General features: G+C 52.0%; 1 protein-coding gene across 9 annotated transcripts in view; it reads left to right on the top strand.

Annotated features, from left to right (window-relative positions):
- EIF3B (eukaryotic translation initiation factor 3 subunit B) overlaps window positions 1-21199 on the top strand; it is a 29284-nt gene extending 8085 nt beyond the window's left edge. For 3 of the 9 annotated variants that reach the window (XM_070566143.1, XM_070566140.1, XM_008521370.2), the window contains 14 exons: window positions 172-329; window positions 7912-8043; window positions 8129-8195; window positions 8867-8913; window positions 9848-10058; window positions 11370-11442; window positions 12370-12492; window positions 14190-14268; window positions 14945-15083; window positions 17161-17286; window positions 17800-17877; window positions 18240-18348; window positions 18646-18762; window positions 19651-21199. In XM_070566143.1, coding sequence (XP_070422244.1) covers window positions 172-329; window positions 7912-8043; window positions 8129-8195; window positions 8867-8913; window positions 9848-10058; window positions 11370-11442; window positions 12370-12492; window positions 14190-14268; window positions 14945-15083; window positions 17161-17286; window positions 17800-17877; window positions 18240-18348; window positions 18646-18749 — 1446 coding nt within the window. In that variant the 3' untranslated portion in view covers window positions 18750-18762; window positions 19651-21199. Of the gene's footprint in view, window positions 1-171; window positions 330-7911; window positions 8044-8128; window positions 8196-8866; window positions 8914-9847; window positions 10059-11369; window positions 11443-12369; window positions 12493-14189; window positions 14269-14944; window positions 15084-17160; window positions 17287-17799; window positions 17878-18239; window positions 18349-18645; window positions 18763-19533 lie in introns of all 9 variants that reach the window. The other 6 variants (XM_070566138.1, XM_070566141.1, XM_070566144.1 and 3 more) reach the window with 2 other exon arrangements.
- The last annotated feature ends 380 nt before the right edge of the window (window positions 21200-21579 follow it).

The following is a 21579-nucleotide window of genomic DNA, read 5'->3' on the forward strand; positions in this document are numbered from 1 at the left end:
CTGTCTCTGAGAGCAGTTTCTTTTCTTGTCGTGTTGAAATAAGTCGTGAGAACTGAATAGCCTTCTTGTGTTTTTTAGTTAAGAGATCGAGGAGTAAATTCATGTAAGGGGAGGGCTCTTTGCTTCTGGCTTTTGTCGTCGTGTTGATGTTGGCACTGGCTCTTCCCGCAGAGATGGACAGAGACATACGTGCGCTGGTCTCCGAAGGGCACCTACCTGGCGACCTTCCATCAGCGAGGCATTGCTCTCTGGGGGGGAGAGAAGTTCAAACAGATTCAGAGGTTCAGCCACCAGGGGGTTCAGCTGATCGATTTCTCCCCGTGTGAAAGGTAAGCTGTTAGAAAGGGCACGCGGAGTCTATCCTTTTCCCTCATGCCACCCTTCTACAGATAAGTTTAAACCTTTTTCTTCTACAGTCATTTCAAACTTAATAGAAAAAGTGCAAGAACTGTGCAAAGAAATCCCATATGCTCTTTACCGAGATTCTCCAGTTAACAGTTTGTGGCATTTCCTTCGTCATTTTCTGTCTCCAGACACATGTGCAGTACTTTTCTTGTGAGCCATTTGGGAGTAAGTTGAAGTCTTATGTCCCTTTACCCCAAGTGTGCATTTCCTAGGAAGAGGAAGTTCTCACGTATATCCACAGTACAGTTACTAACTTTAGGGAATTTAACATTGACTCAATACTTTTATTTAAACGCTGCCATTTTCCAATTTTGCCACTTGATGCAATAGAGTGTGCTTTGTAAAATTCTTTTCTTCAGGATGTAGTCCAACATCGTGTATTTTGCAGATAATTTTCCTGTGAATGAATTTTTCTCGTGTATGAGATAGTCCACGTAGCAAGGCATAGCGGGAGAAGGTGAAACACCAGGTGCTTGAGGGAGCCCTGCCCGCGGCCGTGCAGCCTCGTCCTCGCTGTCTGCTCCCAGCCTCACTGCCCGGATTGCCCTCTCTCCCCTTCACTCAGCCCCCTGTGCAGGGCTTGTCTCTGAAGCCGTCCGTCCCTGGGTTGCTGGCGTGCTCACTGTCCCCTCTGTCTCTTGACGCTGTCTCTGCAGCCTTCAGCATCTTACCACGTGGTCTGAGTTCAGCTGGCACTGACGAAAGCACCTGTATCACAGGGCTCCTGAGATGTTGTAGCATGCCTGCTTTTTTATTTTTATTTATTATTTTATTGAGGTCATATGGGTTTATAACATTGCGATTTCACGTCAGTTTCTGTATAGACCACATCGTGCTCACCACCAACACTCTAGTTTTTATCCGTCAGCCTGTGTGTGCCCCTTTATCCCTTCCACCCCCCCCCCCCCATCCTCTGGTAACCGCTCATCTCTTCCCTTTGTGCATGTGTTTATCTTTCACATGTGAGTGAAATCGTATGGTGTTTGTCTTTCTTCATCTGCCTTATTTTGCTTAACATAATACCCTCAAGGTTCAGCCATGTTGTTGTGAATGGGACAATTTTGTCTTTCTTTTATGGCTGAGTGGTATTCCATTGTATATATACCACATCATCTTTATCCAATCATCCGTTGAATTCGTATATTCAAATAACACATGAATAATAAAGAGGAAGGAGACCCTCTTTTCTCTTTTTTTTCTTTTTTTAAGAGTGAGGGCCTTGAATCAGGCTCTTCGTTGGCACTGTCGTGTCATGAAAGATTAGCAGCTTGAGATTCAGGAGACCCAGGTTCTGGCTGAGCTCTTTTCCTGAGAGCTCCGTGTGGCAGTGGGCAATCTCTGCCTCAGTGTCCTAAGTTGGTCCCTCTGATCCATCACACCTCTGAAATGTGCTAAGTGTACATCTTTTCATCAGTATGACTTTGTAATTTTGTGGGGTTTTTTGTTTAAGATTGGCACCTGAGCTAACATCTGTTGCCAATCTTTTTTTGTTTTCTCTCCTCCCCAAAGCCCCCAGTACCTAGTTGTATATTTTAGTTGTAAGTTCTTCTGGTTGTGCTGTGTGGGATGCTGCCTCAGCATGGCTTGATGAGCGGTGCCATGTTTGCGCCCAGGATCCAAACCAATGAAACCCTGGGCGGCCAAAGCGGAGGCACGAACTTCATCACTCGGTCACGGGGCCAGTTCCTGACTCTAATTTTGAACCATAACCGATGGTGGGGGGTGGGGCACTTGGGTTGCTTCCACGTCTTAGCTATTGTGAATAATGCTGCAGTGAAGATAGGGGTGCGTAAGTCTCTTTGTATTGTTGATTTCATGTTCTTTGGATGAATACCCAGTAGTGGGATACCTGGGTCGTGTGATATTTCTATGTTTGATTATTTGAGAAATCTCCATACTGTTTTCCATAGTGGCTGCACCAGTTTGCATTCCCACCAGCAGTGTGTGAAGGTTCCCTTCTCTCCACACCCTCTCCAACATTTGTTGTTTTTGTCTTGGTGGTTATAGCCATTCTCACAGGTGTAAGGTGATATCTCAGTGTAGTTTTGATTTGCATTTCCCTAATAACTAATGACGACGAACATCTTTTCATGTGCCTGTTGGCCATCTGTGTATGTTCTTTGGAAAACTGCCTGTTTGTATCCTCTGCCCATTTTTTGCTCAGGTGGTTTGTCTTTTTGTTGTTGAGTTGTGTGAGTTCTTTACATATTTTGGAAATTAACTCCTTGTCGGATATATGATTTGCAGATATTTTCTCCCAGTGGTAGGTTGTTTTTTTGTTTTGTTCATGGTTTCCATTGCCTTTCAGAAGCTTTTTAGTCTGATGTCGTCTCATTTGTTTATTTTTCCTTTTGTTTCCCTTGCTTGAGTAGACGTGGTATTTGAAAAGATGTTTCTAAGGCTGATGTCAAAGAGTGTACTGCCTCTATTTTCTCCTGGGAGTTTGATGGTTTCAGGTCTTAGATTCAAGTCTTTAATCCGTGTTGAGTTAATCTCTGTGTGGTGTACGACACTGGTCTACTTTTGTTCTTTTGCACGTGGCTGTCCAGTTTTCCTAACACCATTTATTGAAGAGACTTTTGTTTCTCCGTTGTGTGTTCTTGGCTCCTGTGTCAAAGATTAGCTGTCTGTAAATGTGTGGTTTTATTTCAAAACTGTACCATGCTGTTTTGATTATTAGAAGTTTGTGGTATATTTTGAAGTCAGGGAGTGTGATAGCTCCAGCTTTGTTCTGTTCTCTCAGGATTGCTTTGGCTATTTGGGATCTTTTGTTGTTCCATGTGAATTTTAGGATTCTTTGTTCTTTTTCCTTGAAGAATGTCATTTGGATTGATTGGGTTTGCGTTGAATCTGTAGATTGCTTTAGGTGATAGGGACATTTTATGTTTCTTCTTCCAGTCCACGAGCGTGGAATATCTTTGCGTCTCTTTATACCTTCTTCCATTTCTTTCAGTAACGTCTTATAGTTTTCACTGTATAGGTCTTTCACCTCCTTTTAAGTTTATTCCTAGACATTTTATTCTTTTTGTTGTGATTGTAAATGGGACTGTATTCTTGACTTCTCTTTCTGCTAATTCATTGTTAGAATATACAAATGCGACTGACTTTTGTAAGTTGATTTTGTACCCTGCAACTTTGCTGTAGTTGTTGATTATGCCTAATAGCGTTCTGGTGGATTCTTTAGAGTTTTGTATATATAGAATCGACTGCAAACAGCGAGTTTCACTTTTTCCTTTCTAATTCGGATATCTTTTATTTCTTTTTCTTGTCTAATTGCTCTGGCCAAAACTTCCAGCCTTATGTTGAATAGGAGAGGTGAGAGTGGACACCCTTGTCTTGTTCCTGTTCTCAGAGGGATGGCTTTCAGTTTTCCACTGTTAAATTTGATATTGGCTGTGGTTTTGTCACATATGGTCTTTACTATGTTGAAGTATGTTTCTTCTATACCCATTTTATTGAGAGTTTTTTATCATAAATGGATGCTGTATCTTGTCAAATGCTTTCTCTGCATCTATTGAGATGATCATGTGATCTTTATTCCTCATTTTGTTAACGTGGTGTATCCCATTGATTGCTTTGTGGGTGTTGAACCATCTGTGTCCCTGGTATAAATCCCACTTGATCATGGTATGTGACCCTTTTGATGTATTGCTTTACTCAATTTGCCAATATTCTTTCTGTCTTTTGGTTTGTGGTGAGGAAATTTGGTCCTGAGCTACTATCTGTTGCCAATCCTCTTCTTTTTGCTTAAAGAAGATTGTTGCTCAGCTAACTTTGTTGTTGAGTTAACCTCTGTGCCAGTCTTCCTCTTTTTGCTTGAGGAAGATTAGCCCTGAGCTAACACCTGTGCCAGTCTTCCTCTGTTTTGTATGTGGGATGCCTCCACAGCACGGCTTGATGAGCGGTGTGTAGGTCTGTGCCCAGGATCTAAACCCACGAACCCCAGGCCGCCAAAGCAGAGCGCATGAGGTTAACCAGAAGCCAGTCCCTAGAACTGCAGTCTTCTGATTCCGCCTGTGTCTCCTTGCTCAAGGTTTGAAGACCTTTGCTTTGTGTTCCAGGCAGGAGGGCTTCCTTCATCATTTCTCGTGAGGCAGGTCTAGCGGCGATGGACTCCCTCAGCTTCTGTCTACCTGGGAAAGCTTTGATTTCTCCATCATACTTGAAGGGTGGTTTTGCTGGATAGAGTATTCTTGGCTGAAAGGTTTCGTTTTTCAGTATTTTGAATATATCATTCTCTCCTGGCCTGTAAGGTTTTTGCTGAGAAATCTGCTGAAAGCCTGATAGGGGTTCCTCTGTAGGTTACTTTCTTCTGCCCTGCTGCCCTGAGTATTTTTTCCTTGTCTTTGACTTGGGCCAGTTTTAATGGTGTGTCCCCTGGAGGAGGTCCTCTTACATTGATGTCGTTAGGACGTCTGTTGTCTTCGTGTTCTTGTAACTCCAGTTCCTTCCCCAAGTTTGGGAAGTTCTCAGCTATTATTTCTTTGAACAAGCCCTCTGCTCCTTTCTCCCTTGCTTCTCGCTCTGGAATGCCTATAATCCTTACGTTACTTTTCCTAATGGAGTTGGATATTTCTGGAAGAATGTCTTCATTTTTAAAAAATCTTAGTTCTCTCTCCTCTTCCACCTGAACCGTTTCTCTGTTTCTATCCTCTAAATCACTAGTTGTGTCCTCCGTAATGTCAGCCCTATTTTTTATGGATTCCAGATGATTTTGTGTCTCGCTAATTGTGTTATTTTTATCCAGAATTTGTTTTTGTTTAAGAGTTTCAATCTCTGGTGAAGTATTGCTTCTGCTCATTAATTTTATTCCTGAGCTCATTGAACTGTCTTTCTGAGTTTTCTTGTAAGTCCTTGAGTTCCTTTATGATAACTGTTCTGTCATTTAGGTTGTAAATGCCTGTGACCTCAGCTTTAGTTTCTGACTTGTCATTTTCCCTTTGATCTGGAGTGTTAATGCCGTTCTTCGTGGTGTTTGATGAAGTGACCCTTTGCTGGCACATTTGTGGTAATATCAGGTCATGGATTCCACCTGCCACCACGGGGGGAGCGGGAGCTGTGTTTTCTGATGCCGCCCCTTCTGCTTTAAGTTGTGCCGGTAGGGCTGCTCTGCATTTGCGCACGGGCCGCGCCCATCTGGCAGATCACGTACGCGTAGGTGGGGCCTCTGTGCTTTGCTAGCGGGTCACTCTCGTGAGGGACCTCTGCACTTGGCAGGGGACCAGCCCAACTGCTGCGCTAGGGGGTATGGGAGAGGCGTTTTCTTTTGCGTGTGCTCTGGCTCTGCACACACAGGCAGCTCGGCTGAGCTGCTGTGCTTGGTGGGAGATGCTTCACAGGGGCACAGTGTCACTGCATGGTGGGCCCTTCTGTGGGCTGGGCTACAACTCAACCTTTTGTGTGGGCTGGGCTGCCCCCGCCCCCTCTTACAGTTGCACCAGCTGCTGTGTGAGGACCCGCAGCCTAGATCACTGCTGCTGGGGGTTTAGGGGAGGTGTTCTGCTCACCTAGTTCCGCTGCCTCCCCGGGATCCAGTCCATCCACCTGCAGATGCACAGCTGTGTGGATCTCTCAGGCATCTTATGTGCTGTGCAGGGAGTCCTCTGCTGGTTAATTAATGTCCACTTAGTTGTAACTTGGAGGGACAAAGGGAACGACTCACTCTGCCATGATGCCCATGTCACTGCTGCCTTTTTTTTTTAATTTTTTTTTTGAATTCTTTAGCATATAATTGTTCTAAAACAGAAAACTAGGAAGGTACTTAGGGTAACATCCATGTACTAATTACCTAGATTTAATGATTTCTTACTTGCTTCAAAACATTTTTTGAGTATTTTGAAGTGGTAGACGTGTCTACAAAAGTATGCGTTGTTCCAGAATAAAGATGTCCTACGTAGTCACAGTTCTGTTACCACACCTATAATTCATTAATATCATCTCATACCAATACGTGTTCAGGTTCCCCGTTTGTCCCCAAATAGCTTTTATTTACAGCAAGTCTGTTCAAGGCTGGATGCGGTCTGGTGCCCACACTGCTTAGTCTTTGTCTCTGAAGCCTCATGCATCTGGAGCAGCGCGTCCTTCCCTCCCTGTTTTGATACTGGTCACGACAGGACCAGATGGCCTGAAGACTCACCTTGGGATCAGTCTGTTCCTTCCTTGAGGTGGCATTTAGCTTGTCCTTGTAATCCTTTTGTTTTCTGTAAACCCTAAGTTCTGTCTGATGGATGTTTGTTAGTTTTGATAAAATAGTTTGTATGTAGTGTCTTCTTGTGTGCATTGGCACCCACTTTGTGTGTGCTCAGTACAGAATAAGTGGTACTTCTCATTCCAGCAGCAGTATGTGAAAGTCAGGCCCGCCCCTGGGCTCTATGCTGAGACGGCCTGCTGGTTTAGGAGCCTTCCCCCGCCCTCGTCTCCTGTGCACCTGCCGCCATCCTTGGGCAGTTATTGCACCTGTGTGCTCATCGACATTGTGTGTGTTGCTACACTTAGCACACTGGGTTGTGATTTACCTGTTTAACATCTCTGTGTCACTCGGGTAGAGAATGGCCCTCTCTTACTCACTGTGTCTTGGGTGCTCTGTGCAGTCCTCAGTCGTGGCAAGCACGGCTGAGTGAGGGAGTGCTTGGCTTGGTCATACAGCTGACGATGTCAGCAGTCTCTTTCAGTTAAGCGCTTAATCAGGCGGTTTCTGTAACTCAAGGGTGGTCTTGTCATGTGTCTCTTCCAGGTGTGTAGAATAGGGAGTTTAATAAATTGTGGGGAGAGGTGACTCAAGCCAGTGTTACTGCTCTAGTGCATCGGGGGCACAGAGCCTCACGAGGAGAAGTGCATTTGTTGGCTGCACTGCCCAGAAACCTGCTGGGGCTGGCTCTGCCTCCCCTGCCTCCCGCTGTTCTGAGAGTGGTGTGGTTTAGGCAGTCACATGCTGTGTAAGCAGCCTGCACGGGTGCGACGGGTGTCGACAAACCAGTGGTCGGGAGAGGCCCCAGGCATGGAAGCCCCATCAGACGTGGACTTGCTTTTGAACCACATGTGACCGGCTCTTCTGTTTACCTTGTTGTCCTCGTTAAACGTCTGTGGAGATAAAGTCTCAGGGTTCCACACTGCTCCTCTTGCCAGGGCACGTGAGCAGACTTGTTTGATCTGTTCGCTCTCTCCTTGCCTGACTTTAGTGGGAAACAATCTGAGGTGACCCTTGGAGTGCCCTGGTGTCAGTGATAGTGTGCCCGTGAGCTAGTGACGTGGAGGTGGTTCCTCGTATCTCCTGTGGGTCTCCTGATGGGAGAGCATTGTCAGGGGAGCCTGGGGTTTTGGAGAAAGTGTCTGAGCCTTGACTGCTTGTTCTGGCAGCCTCTCCCATGCCTGGAGTGACCTTCTGGAGCGGGAGCTCGCCCCTCCCCCACAGCGGGGGTGGAGGTCCTTGCTGCGTTGTGCACACGTGTGACTCTGGTGAGCAGGGGGAGGAGTGCGCGAGATGGTGAAGCATCTCCTCTGTTGCAGGTACCTGGTGACCTTCAGCCCCCTGATGGACACTCAGGACGACCCTCAGGCCATCATCATCTGGGACATCCTAACTGGCCAGAAGAAGAGAGGCTTTCACTGTGAAAGCTCAGCCCACTGGCCCATTTTTAAGTGAGTAGACCGGTGGAAGGCAGCGATGACCTCTCTGTAGCCATTTCTTCTCACTGACACAGCCTTGCACTTGTCTTCTTCTTAGGTGGAGTCATGACGGTAAATTCTTTGCCAGAATGACGCTCGACACTCTCAGCATCTATGAAACCCCTGTAAGTGAGTTGGTTATCTGAGAGAACAAGCTCCCTGTCCCGCTGCTTGTCGGCTTCGCTGGTGCTCACAGACCAGTGCCTTCCTTAGCCTGTGGAGGAGGTGGTGTGCGCATGCAGAGTGAGGCAGGGTCCCCGTGCCTCACCACCGTCTCCTCCTCTGGCTTCTCGTCTTTTTTTTTTTTGAGGAAGATTAGCCCTGAACTAACATCTGCTGCCAATCCTCCTCTTTTTGCTGAGGAAGACTGGCCCTGAGCTAACCTCCGTGCCCATCTTCCTCTACTTTACATGTGGGACACCTGCCACAGCGTGGCTTGCCAAGCGGTGCCATGTCCGCCCCCCCCCCCCCCCCCCCCCCGCCATCCAAACCAGTGAACCCTGGGTCGCCGAAACGGAATGTGCGCACTTAACCGCTGTGCCACTGGGCCGGCCCTGTGGGTTCTGGTCTTTAATCTACCAGCCCCCGCTTCTGCTGCTGCAGGGAATTAAGGATGGGAGTTAATGACGTGGCTGGGAATGGGAATTGTCTTGTTCATCTGTCACCCTGTGTGCTGACACTGCTCTCTCGGCAAGCTCACAGCAGAACCTCTTGTGGCCTTTTTGTAAAAAATTGTGTGTGTTCTTGAGACACGGACATGACTTGACTGAATCGTAACGCTTGTTTTCTCCGGCAGTCCATGGGTCTCTTGGACAAGAAGAGCCTGAAGATCTCCGGCATCAAGTAAGTGGATGCCACGCCCGGGTGGGTTGGGGTGCTGGCTCTCCTCTGGCCCTGGGCTCCCGCGCAACTGAGAAGACAGTGTCCTTGTTCTGGACACAGGACGGCACAGCAGGCTCGAGGCGGCTGCCACCTGGGCTGCTTGTTCCTGGGCCCCGCTCAGGCCTGCTGTCGGCCTCCCCCATTCCGCAGGCAGATGCACCTTGAGGGCCACAGTCTGGGTCTGCTTCGTTCCCTGGCTCTGGGATCCATGCAGATGGGGTTTGGTGGCCTTCCGTGGACTGCAGCTCTTGTTCCTTTTATTTTTACATTCTTGGGCAAAATTATGGCTTATAATTCAAGATAAAACTAGGAGTTGCTCCTCAGTAAGTGCAGAAGTAAAGGTGTCCTCCACAGGGAGGACCGTGTGAATTGTTCCTCACAGCCGGCTCCTCCAGGGCAGGCCCACAGGGCGGAGAACGCCCTCATCCTTCTTGGTCCTAATTTACATTTTCAATTTGGGTTTTTCCCCTCTAGCATCTTAAGGGATCTTCAGAAGTCATACAGCAGGGCCCGTCAGCCTGGAACTAACTTACTTGCCCTGTAGCAGCGGGCTCTGTGGTGGTGGAGAGTGAGGGTTTGGGGAGCCTGGGTCTCAGTGCTTACTCATCCACTGTGACAGTGGGTAGCATTGTTAGCGTCTTTCTCTTTCCTCGCTGGCAAAGTCAGCATCCTAATGGCCCAGAGTGGGTAGGAGGCCGGAGTGAGCTGCACAGAGCCCGTGGAGCGGTGCTCACGGTGGGCAGCTCCCGGGTGCGTTTGAGCCGCGGCTCTGGCGGTGGGTGTACCGGTGCCGAGCTTTGATACGGCGGGTGCGCTCTGTTGTTCTCTGCCGCTTTTCATTTTTACCGGCTCTCAGCCGGGCCTTGTGTAACGTTTCATTTTCTGTGTTCTGCAGAGACTTCTCTTGGTCTCCCGGTGGTAACATAATCGCCTTCTGGGTGCCTGAAGACAAAGACATCCCCGCCAGGGTAACCCTGATGCAGCTTCCTACCAGGCAGGAGATCAGAGTTAGGAATCTGTTCAATGTCGTGGATTGCAAGCTACACTGGCAGAAGAACGGGGATTACCTGTGTGTTAAAGTCGATAGGACTCCCAAAGGCACGCAGGTGAGTGGGGGCCGGTGGGTGGGGTCGCTCCCTCCTTGCGCAGCTCTGAACCAGCCTGTTCTGTTTGCAGGATGTTAATGGGCTTTGGGGGTCAAATTGTGGGTTCTTCTCAGACCCTCCTGACAGCCAAAGCAGTTAGCTGGCGCGTCATGGCTACAGCTCCTGCCACGTTCCAGCGAGGAGTGTCGTTTTTTTCTGTGAAACTGAGTGGGTGATCCGTTCACGTAGGTTCGAGTTCATAAGGGGGTTTGGTGACTTCTCCTCCAGGAGGCTGTCCTCCTTCTCTGGGGGAGCTAACATCAGTGTGTGACACAGTTCTGCACATAGGTTGTTTTGTTTGCATTATTTAATATTTAATTTATCAAAAAATTGCCTGATTTTCCTTGAAATGGAAGTATTCCTCCTCTTTTTACAAAAAAAAATTTTTATCAGGATGTAATTCACATACCATAAAACTCACCCTTTCAAAGTGTACAGTTCACGGCTTTCAGTACATTCACAAAGTCGTGCAACCATCACTACTATCTTAATTCCATAATACTGTCATCACCCCAGAAAGAAATTCCGTGGCCCTCAGTCACCCCGTTCCCACACTCCCACCCCTGCCTCCTGACATCACACATCTGCTTTCTGTCTATGGATGTCTCTATTCTAGATGTTTCCTATGAATGGCATCATACAACACGTGGCCTTCTGTATCTGGCTTCCTTCACTGAGCACGTGTTCAAGGCTTGTCCGGGTTATGGCCTGTGTCAGCTCCTCATTCCTTTTGGTGGCTCGTTTTCCACGTGTGGATGTGCTACGCCCTGTTTGTCCATTCATCCGTCTCGGGCAATTGGGTGGTTTCCGCCTTTGGGCTGTTGCGCATGACGCAGCACCCTGCCTTACTCAGGTGATCCTTGGAGGTCATGCCGCAGGGTACGCCACTGTTTTGAAGTAGTTTAATCGGCCCGTGGGTGGTCCTTCAGGGCACTTCACAGGTTCTGCAGACCAGCTGCAGTGAGCATCCTTGAACCTGTCGGTGTGTGAGGATGACGTTGAGGGCGGTTCTCGGGAGTGGAGTCTGGGCCGGAGAGGGAGAAAGTGCATCCGGGTGTTCTCCACGAGCCCCCGAGCTTGGGCCGCCCTCCCCCAGCATGTGGGGTTCTGCTTTCATCAAGACGGGTGTAATTTTGATCACTTCAGATACGCATGTCTCACCAGGAGTATAAATTCGGCCTTTCATTAAATTCTCAAGTTGTCCTTTGATTTAAATCGTATGCTTTCAGTTTCCAGAATGTCACCCCTTCTTTCTTTTTTTTTTAAAAACAGGGTGTTGTCACAAATTTCGAAATTTTCCGAATGAGGGAAAAACAGGTACCTGTTGATGTGGTCGAAATGAAAGGCAAGTTCCCCTGTGGTCATTTGTGGTTGGATGCTCCGTACGTGCCCTCTTATACTGGGCCTTTAAAGCTTCAGTGTGAGCCCGCCGCCGAAGCAGCAACAGTCTCGACTCCGAATGCTAACTCGCGGTGAACAGCCTGTCTCCTTACAGAGCCCACGCTCGCAAGTTTAGGTTTTCTTTTGTTCTTTCCCGCTTCAGTCTCTTAACTTTTCCAGCTGCCAGGCAGAGGTGCCCTTCGCGGCACTGTGACAGGTTACTTGGCAGAAGGGCGGGGGTTCTAGCCACTTGTCAGGCCGAGGAAGTGTGAGGAGCGGGTTTTCATCACAGTCAGTGACGGCAGAAGCGCTTTCTTTCTAACATACGAATGTTCTCGGTTCTGTGGAGCTTTGCTTTGGACTCGTGAAAACTGTTCAAATGCTGTGTTTCTGCCTTCAGGTAGAAAATTGAGCTGTGTCTTGTGTTTGGTTGGATGTTTGTTGTAGTTTTGTTTTCTAGTTTGCTCCTGAGAGGAGGAGGGAGGGGAGAGGAAAGTATGGAGGTGGGGAGGTGTGTAAAACCTGGCCACCCGGCCTGGGTGGAAAGACACCGTCACCCTCGTGAGGCCGTGGAATGCTGCCACGCGTTCAGTGGCAACGGTGAGGGAGGTGACGCCCACGGCCAACCTGCCCACGGGCTTGTCACGGCCCCACTGTGGTCGGGAGTCTTGGGAAAGGGGGGTTTCACAGAGGTCACCTTGCAGGGCTGAAATGCACTGCTCTTGAAACTGTAGGAGGGAGCGCCTCTGTTCCTGTGCCTGCTCAGTGGTCCTTTTAAGGAATTTAATAAGAGTTTGGGGTGTTGCTCTGATTGAATAGTGCAAACTTTAACTGCTCAGGAGTGATGTTTTCTTCAGTGACCGGAGCAGCTCACGCTGTTGCTTGATTGTAGAAACCATCATCGCCTTTGCCTGGGAGCCCAACGGGAGTAAGTTTGCTGTGCTGCACGGGGAGGCTCCTCGAATATCGGTTTCCTTCTACCACGTGAAGAGCAACGGGAAGATCGAGCTCATCAGTGAGTACTCCCGCCCTGTGCAGAGTGGGTGGCAGGTCGGCACATACTGGGTGGAACCTCGTCATCGCCCCACGGAGCATGTGCAGCTGGCCCGGCAGCAGCTGCTTGGGCCGGAGCCCTCAGCTGGACGAATCCCCTGCGGGTTCGGGTGAGGATGGGGTGGTGACTCACGTGGGGCGCTTTACATCCATGACGAATCGGCCTGCCGCGAGCTCCTGTGGGGCCCTCGCACGTTAGTGTTTTAGACTTCACCTCTCGCCCTTGTTCTGAGTGGATGAAGTCTCGTTTTTTCCTCTTGTGGCCGCAGCTGCCATCTCTGGGCTTCGGGGTCACATCCCCCCCACCCCCCTTCAGCCTGGATGTCCTGGTTCCACTGTCGCTCAGCTCTGCCTGGAAGGGGCCTCGTTCGTCCCCCGGTCCTACTGTAGAGGCGAGGCAGGCCCTGTCTTTCCTCAGCAGTGTCAGTACCGTCAGGCGGGGGACTCTGACAGCTGGCTTGCTCTCTGCCCAAACCGGGCTCCTCCAGGGCGTCCTGTTCCCCCCCCTCCCCATCCTGTGTCCTCAGTGCTCAGCACGGAGCTCAGTGCGTGGCAGGGCCTCGCTCACTCCTGTGCGGTTGAGCTCATGGCGGTTGTTTCTTCGTAGCCCTTCTTTCATGTGGTGGCTGAGGAACAGAGACCTCCCTGTCCCCCTTCAGAGACAGGGCTCCCGGTGCTTCCCACAGGCCTTCCTGACCTGAGGACGGTGGGCTTATCCCAGCACCTGGGGGGACTCATGTGCCCCAGGATTGGCTTTTCCCAAGAGCATTGTGTGGAGAATCCAGTTTTCGTTTCCTCAAGCTTCGCAGCGTTTGTGATGGAATCATCTTATGGTGGAATCAGTGGGCTGTCCGTCCTGGAGTGATTGTGTTGTTAATCCCCTCCATGCAGAAGGAAACGGGGACAGTCCCAGACAGCAGAAGAGTTCACTCATCTTGTTATGAGGCAGACTCAAGTGTAAAAGGCCTCCTGCCTCCTGAGTGTTGCGCCCCGCTCCCTTCCTGGAAGGCGCAGCCTCAGTGTGGGCCTTCTCCCCTCTCCCTCTGCCCGTGCTTCCGGGCCCTGCTGCAGGCTGAGATAGACAGCCCAGACGTCAGCTTGGTGCCCACTCTGAGTGGGGAGACCCCCAGGCACAGACGGAGCGACCTGCAGCGGCTCTGCCTGGGTCGTGCAGGGGGCGAGCAGGTTAGAGCAGTAGGGTGTTTGGAGAGGACGGGCTGTGAAAGTCTTTATAAGCGTGCAACTTAGAAAGATGTTTGAGTCACAAGAAGCATGGATTTTAGGCTCTTTTGGGTCACATAGCTCTGAGCATCTGCTGGAAACTGGGTTCTCGCCCTGGTGCAGAGTCCTTGTGGTATTGAGTATCTCTGTCCTATTGCCTGTGAAGTGGATTGTTTTGAACGTAAAATGTTATTGAAAGTAGTATTGCAGCTCCAGAGTACCCCAGAATACATCACTCGAGGTGTGCTCAAATGACGGATTTGCTGGAATGCTTTCCACAGGCATCAGGTAGGCGTGGTTCATCTAGAGAGTTCTGGCTAACAGTCTTTTTACCAGGCATCCCTGTAGGGGCAGCGTGGACCTCTTGCCGTCCCTCACTCTTGGCTAGATGCTGTCTAGAACCTTTGCACAGACTTTTCCTACTTTCTTTCCTTGCAGAAATGTTTGATAAACAGCAGGCGAATACCATCTTTTGGAGTCCCCAAGGACAGTTTGTGGTGCTGGCAGGTCTGAGGAGGTGGGTTCTGCGGGCTGCTGTGGAGGCCTGGCCCTGGGCCCCTGTCTCGTGCTCTGACTCCTGGAGAACTTGGCAGAGAGAGTATTCTTGCGGAAGGGTCCTCCCTGTGTCAGTCCACGTGTCATGTCTCCGTTGTGCTCCCCAGACAGGGGCCGAGACGGGCAGCTGGACAGTCACGGGCTCAGGCTTTCGTTGCGGGCCCTGGAAGGCGTGTCTGTGTTGTCGTTCTTCGTGGTGGAACGAGAACCCTTCCTGGCAGTCCACTTAGCTAATGTAAAGTCCACGTCTCCTCCTCAGCACGGGGACACGTCCCCTCCCTCGTTCCCTGCTGGTCACTGTTCGCACACTGCCCTCCGTAGGCTGTTTCCCTGCTTCATCGCAGATGCTTCCTGTTGTGCTGTGGAGGCTTGGCCTTGGGTGACCTTTCCTCTAAAAACGCTAGATGCCACACACAGTGCGTGTCACTTGCACTTTACGTGTCTTCGTTCTCAGCGTCCTCAGGGTGCCGTTGCTGTTGTTTCCACGTTAACAGTGAGGCAGTGGTTGGGAATGCCCGAGGTCCCGAGTCCCTGCCCTGTGCCCTCCCCACAGAGCCTCTCCGGCAGCGGGCACGCGAGAGCAGGGCGTGCATAAGCCCGCTCTACGTGAAGCCTGACCGTGCTGTCTGTCTCCCCAGTATGAATGGTGCCTTGGCGTTTGTTGACACTTCCGACTGCACGGTCATGAACATCGCAGAACACTACATGGCCTCCGACGTGGAGTGGGATCCTACCGGGCGTTACGTCGTCACCTCCGTGTCCTGGTGGAGCCATAAGGTATGGGGACCTGCGTAGCCTTGATACAGTATGAAGCAGGCGGTGCCGGGCTTGCGGCTGACTCTCCTCACCTCGGGAAGGGTACCGTGCGTGGCCTCACCTCTCCCGTCCCGTCTCCGCGGGAGGGCCTTGCTGTGGTCATCATTAATCGATCTTTCACGCCCGGCCCAGGCTGCCTCAGAGTACCCTGAGCAGAGCGCCTGGGGCAGCCAGCCTTTCCCGTGAACAGGTTGGCGTTCCTCGGTGTCTCTCTTTCCTGGGTCAGATCATGTCTTGGGCCTGCTGCAGCCGAGTCCAGGCTGTCGTCCTCTGCAGTAGCCAGAGAGCTTTCCAGTGGGAATCAGATTGTACAGTTTCCCGCTTCCTAGGTGTGGAATTAGACCACTGAAGTTTAGTTAAGCCAGGCTGCTTACCGTGGCTCGTGAGTGCAGGGAGAATTATTTCCCTCCAGTAACTTCCCTCTGAGAGGTTCCTGGTTTGGACCATCATTGTCTGGTCACCCAGCCTGTTAGGTCCTCCGTTCTGCGGCCTGTGCTGGCCTCTGACCTCTGCCCCGAGACTGCCTGCTCCCCGCGTGGAGGCCGCGCTGCCCTCGAGCACCCAGGCTGCTTCTGCCTCCTGGCCTCTGCAGCCTCCCCCCAGGGCTGCAGTTCCTGTGGGTTTGGTGCTTCCTGCCGTTCAGGTGTCTGCGGAGTCGCCTCCCCCGCCTCGTCACCTCGTCCTCTCACCCTGCCCTGTGGTTTCCTAGCGCTCACACGGCATGGATTCATCCTCAGTGATTGTTGAGAGTTCGTCATTTCCTTTTCCCACTAGAGTGGAACATCGTGAGGGCAAGGGCCTTTTCTCTCCTGTTCTCGGCCGGGTCCCAGCGTCTGACACTGCCCAGCACGTAGTCAGCATTGTCAGGGTTTGCTGACTGAATGAATTGGCATGCAAGAAAACCGTTAACATTCCTGTTTTTAACTTCTTGAAAAGATCATCATCTCTGTCCGTACAAAAGGCTTGAGGGTACACCAGTGATTGCAGAAGGTTGAGTCGTGGCGGGAGCAGGGGTGCATCCACTGCTGAGAGGGCTGCTTCTCCTGGGCTCTGGGAACTCCCGGGAGGGCGTGAAAAGGTGTGCGCACAAGCGGCTTTCCGGAGAGAGGCTCCGTTTCATTGAGAGGCTCCAAAAAGGCCGTAACCTGAAGAATTGAAGGAAGTCTGTGCTCCGTAGGGGTCAGAGTTCGTGTCTGTAGAGTCTCTGTGTGTCGTGTCCAGATGCTGGTGTCTTTTCGGCACAGTCCCCAGCTCGTTCCTCCCCGGCTGGTAGTGCAGTTGGCCGAGGGTCTCTGCGTGTCGGATTGCTCTTTGGCTGATTGAGTGTTGACAGTTGCCCTGGCTCAGGCGCGTCCGGAGCCCATGAGATCGGGTACGGCTCCTGCTGTTGGATTGCGTGATGTGCTTTTAGGAACACGGACTTAGTGAGCATCTTCCCACTCAGGTCAGGGTATGTTGACCGTACCTGTGTCTTAACTTGTTCAAGTGTCACCTCCGTGAGGCTTCCTTGACACTTTGTAAAGTCCTTTTAGATTGACGGCCGCTCCGTTAAATTTCCATATGCTCCCAGAATGCTGGTCTGCAACAGCGTTACGCCAGGGTGTAAATGAAGGCTCTGGTTTCTTCAAGAAACTCTTGTTGTGAACAAAATAGCAGCTGCACTAAACAGTGTGTTTGGTGTGTAGTTAACTTAGTTTCTGGCACAGGTCGCTCGTCCCAGACCAGTAAAAGGCCTGCGCTTCACTGGCATTGCTCGAGCTGCCTGTATACCGTGCTCCGTAATTCAGAACGGAAGCTTTTGCGTCTCTTGCTTCTCGACTGTGTTGCCCCTGCTGGATGTCATCCCAGCGGAGGCAGAGATCTTTGTTTTGTTCACCAGTGTCTCTCAAATACCAAAACGTTTGACAGGTTATTGGCTCTGAAACATCTGTTGAGTGAAACGGCTAATTTTGTTGTTCTATTGACAGAGATCCCCAGACCTCTAGGTGTCGGTGGAACTCGGGGAGTGGGCAGCTCTTCGGCCTCTGTTCTCTCGTAGGTGGACAATGCGTACTGGCTGTGGACCTTCCAAGGCCGCCTTTTGCAGAAGAACAACAAGGATCGCTTCTGCCAGCTGCTGTGGAGACCCCGGCCCCCAACACTGCTGAGCCAGGAGCAGATAAAGGTCTGGGGTCCCCGCCAGGTTGAGGGGACGTGGACGTGATCGTGAAGGAAAACAGTGGTTCTTTTTTCCTGTTACTGTGAGGGTGGTGAGTGAGCATAGAAGCGTGACACTTACGGGGGCTCTTTGAAGAGACGCACAAACGGTAGGAACCAGACGGAGCAGGACAGGAAGCTCAGGTTTTCAGGTTAAGGACACGTCAGTACCATGCTTGGAATGCGTGAAGTAGAGGGGCGATGGAAGGTGCCGGGCTGTGGGAGCGTCCTGGTGGGGTTAGGAGGCACACAACTGTGGGACTTACGTGATTGTGCTGAGAGGCTAAGAGGAGAGTGCAGCTTCAGGAAAGGAAGCAGCCTGGAGGACGGCTACCCCAGAGGGCAGACGCCGCGCCGAGTGCTCCCAGGAGCCCATGTTCTGTTCATTGGGAGGGGTCATGTCGTGTTGGCATCTTTGAGGATTGGCTTTGTGGTTCTTGTTTTGAATGTTTAAATCCTGAGTGACTTGTCTTTGTTTCAGCAAATTAAAAAGGATCTGAAGAAATACTCCAAGATCTTTGAACAGAAGGATCGTCTGAGTCAGTCCAAAGCCTCCAAGGTTAGCCTGGTTCCTAGGACTGAGGGAGATGAGGAGAGAGCCCCCGGCCCTCCTGGTGGAGCTGGGCCAGGAGAGGGGCCAGCGCCAGGCCTGGGGGGGATAGGAGGTGTCTGCTCAGGGAGACTCAGCGGGGGCAGCTGTGGGCCTCGGGGCCTGACCAACCCTCCTGGTGGCTGGCTTCTCAGTATGTATGGGGCGGGGGCAGTGTTAGAGGGAGAAGATGAGCCCAAAGACACCCGGCCGTTCCTGTCTCGAGAATCTCTAAATTGGGTAGTCCTCACATCCTCTGACTGGGGGTCCCTGCCGATCGTGTCTTTTCATTTCCATTTGTCCTGTAACTTCCCCCCCAACTCCATATGTAGGAATTAGTAGAGAGAAGACGAACCATGATGGAGGATTTCCGGAAATACCGGAAAATGGCCCAAGAGCTCTATATGGAGCAGAAAAACGAACGTCTCGAATTGCGAGGAGGTAACTTTAGTAGCCGAAGATGACGTTTTTAAAGGGTCTATTTGTAAAATATTTTTTCCTTTCGCATCTGGGTTAATTCTCCAAGTTTCTCAGTAAACTGCAAGTCTTGTCTAAAGATTCTCAAATTGTCAAAGGAGCTGGAGCTTCCACTGCACACAGGTCCGGTCCCAGCCTTTGCAGAGGGCCTTGGTGTGCATGCGCGTGTGCGTGAGGTCCAGGAGGGGGACCCCGGCAATCCTGGGGGGCTCCCGCACGTCTGCGCGCCAGTGCAGCCCCTCCTCCCCCTGCTCCTCTTAGGCGTGGACACTGATGAGCTGGACAGCAACGTGGATGACTGGGAGGAGGAGACCATCGAGTTCTTTGTCACAGAAGAAATCATTCCTCTTGGAAATCAGGAGTGAGCCGAGAGCACTGGTAAGACTTCTTCAGACAGGAACACTCAGATCCTGCTGGTGGTTTTTTCTTTCCTTTCTGTCACTGCACCAGTTACACAATACTCGTTCAAGGCTGCGAGTGGACCTCCAGCTCACGTGGTCAGGATTGGGAAGATCTTGGCATGAGCTGTCGAGAGTAACGTGCAGACCCTGGGTGTCAGAGCTAGGGCTTCTCTGGAAGCTCCAGGCCTCCAGCTCCAGGTTTTGAGGATGGTGCCTTTGGAGCAGGGTTTGGTCGTGGATGAGAGGAGGGCCAGGGCGGGCACTGGGCGGGTGGTGTGACGTGCCCGGGGAAGGGGAGGACCATCCCCAGGAGCCTTTGCTCGGAGAAGGCCTCGTGTCCAGCAGAGAGCAAAGACGGGCATTGCCGGCCGTGGTGCTGGGTCTGGTCAGTCCCGGTCGTGCTGAGCCGAGCGCCCTCACCATCCGCTCAGTCCCGGTCGTGCTGGGCCGGGTGCCCTCACCATCCGGTCATGGGTGGCAGGGCATGAGGGCCTTTGCAGTGAGGGAGGAAGAGTCCAGCGGTTCTGCATCTTGAGCTGATGTGAACGGGGGGCTGGGGGCAGTCTGAGGCTTTTGTGTGCGGTGGGCTGTCCACGCAGTGCTGTCCCCATGCCAGGGAGAGGCCCGTGGCCGACCGGAGTGAATGTGGTGGTTCCTTGGGAACCACGTCGAGGCTGCTCCCGGAGACAGCTGCCTCTCTCACAGCCATGAGACTAACGCGGGTCTTCGGGGTCCCTTCCGCCTTAAGGTTGTGTGCTGTCTGCCATACCTGCTCGTCGGGGATGACGTCAGTGGTGACTGTTCCTCTTATCGTCACTTGTCAGGAAGGTGGGGACAGAGAGTAACAGCTGTTCCCTTGTTGCAGTGTCACGTGTCCCGTGCTGGACCCAGGCTCATCCTCTTGCGGAACCTGCACAACCCCTGGGACCCCCCGTGCTTTCTCCTGCTCTGGCTGTGCCCACACCTGGGTTCTTCCATCCACACATTGTTGTGCCTTGTAACCCCCGGGAGCCACGCTGGGGGCGTTGGAAGGCGCTGCTTCACGTTTTCTTGTTTGGGTTTTTTAAAGTCACACCACCAGTGTCTGCTCTTGGACTCGGGCACGTGCTCCGGCAGGCGCTCTCCTCCGGCCGTGGTGGTGCTTCCGAGGTGCAGCGTCCACAGCTGAGCAGTCCTCTCGAGGTCCCTTCCTGTCCCGTGCGCGTGGGCCAGTGTTGGTGTCCTGGCCGCCGGCGGGGGGGCAGTGCGGCGCTGTGCCCGGTGTGCTCGGAGGGCAGTGCAGCGCAGACTCCCCGCCGCCCGGGGTGTGGCAGGTTCTCTCACCAGGCTGAACGTGGAAATAAAAGCAAACCTATGTGAAAAAGCTGTCTTTCTCCTCTTTGAACGTAGCTAGCGGCCTTGAATGTGGCGCCTCTCTCCCCTCCCTCCCCGCCAGCGGTGGTGGCCGCTGCTGGGCTCCTTGCATCCGTCTGCCACGCGCCACACGGTGAGGAGGGCGACCACCCTCGTGATCTCGTCTGCGCGTCCGCTGAGCCCTGCACAGTACGCGGCAGTCGGGAGATGTCGTTTTCTTGTCTGTGCTCGCCGTGTCACCTGATGAGGAGCCCTGTAGACTTTGCCTTGGAGTTCTACAAGCTTGCAGACTTGGTTGAGAGCTGTCGTTTTAGCCACTATTACGTGGCTTTGAATATTTAGCTTTTTTGCCCCTCTAGAAAGGGAGTGAACGAATCATGTAATCTCAGCCCATTTTTATTTGCAGTGTCTTGCTACCCATTGGTGCCTTGTGAAATTGCGGTTTCTTCCACCTCTTTCTTTTTGTCCCCTTGGAAGCTGAAGCGTAGTTTGAAAAGCAGCGAAGCCTGCAGCAGGCGCACTTGGAATTCACGGCAGTGACGTGTGCAAACCTCAGCGTTTGGGATTGGAGCAGGAGCTGTCACCTGTGGGCAGAAGACAGGCGGATGCCGCCCCTGCGGCCCAGTCAGCTGGTGCCCAGGCGGTCCTTGTCCTGCGGGGTTCCAGGGACAGTGGCGGTGGCGGGCTGCCCACTGCAGGCTCACCCTCACGAAGGCCCCGGCGGCTCAGGGTCCCCCGGGTGAGGCGGGCATTCCGCGCTGCCCCTTTCTCGTGAGCCTTAAATCCCCCCATCCGCTTTCTCCACAGTCCTTCTGGTTGCGGGCCTGCCGTTAGCGCGTCCCCGTGAGCGCCCGTTTTACGGTGCTTCTCGTTGCTCTCCTCTTTTCTCAGCTTGAGTGTGCCAAGACCTAGTTTTTCTAATTTCATGGCAGTAAGAAGAAGAGGCACACGGTTCTATCATATTCACAGGTTTTTAACAGAGCTTTCAAAAACTTTTCCCTGTTTGAAACTTGCTAGTTGTAATTGTTTTATCTGATTTGTAAATAAAAGGATTTCTGAAACACTGCCTGCTTCGACTCTCCTTGCTGCAGCGGGGCCTTCCAGGACCGCCCTGGCGACGATTCCTGACCCGGCCTGGGGTGGGAAAGGGCAGAGCGTCCCCCCAGCACTCTGGCCTGGGGCGTCCAGGTGGGCACTGGTCTGCTCTTGGCCGTGTCTGCAGGAGACCAGAAGCGGTCAAGGCGGGAGGGTATTTGCCTTCGCCTTGGAACCTGGCTTTTCCAGCAAGTTCTGGGAGGGGTCGAGGCTGGAGCCTTCGTGAAAGGGGGACATGGATTTCGAGGGGTGCCGCTCCCTCTCCTTGCCTCGTTCACGTGTCACGCGGTCCTGGAGCTCAGCACTGACCTGGACGCCATGGAGTGTGGCCACATGCACACTCGTC

Source organism: Equus przewalskii, chromosome 12, assembly GCF_037783145.1.
Source record: "Equus przewalskii isolate Varuska chromosome 12, EquPr2, whole genome shotgun sequence".
Classification (NCBI taxonomy): domain Eukaryota; kingdom Metazoa; phylum Chordata; class Mammalia; order Perissodactyla; family Equidae; genus Equus; species Equus przewalskii.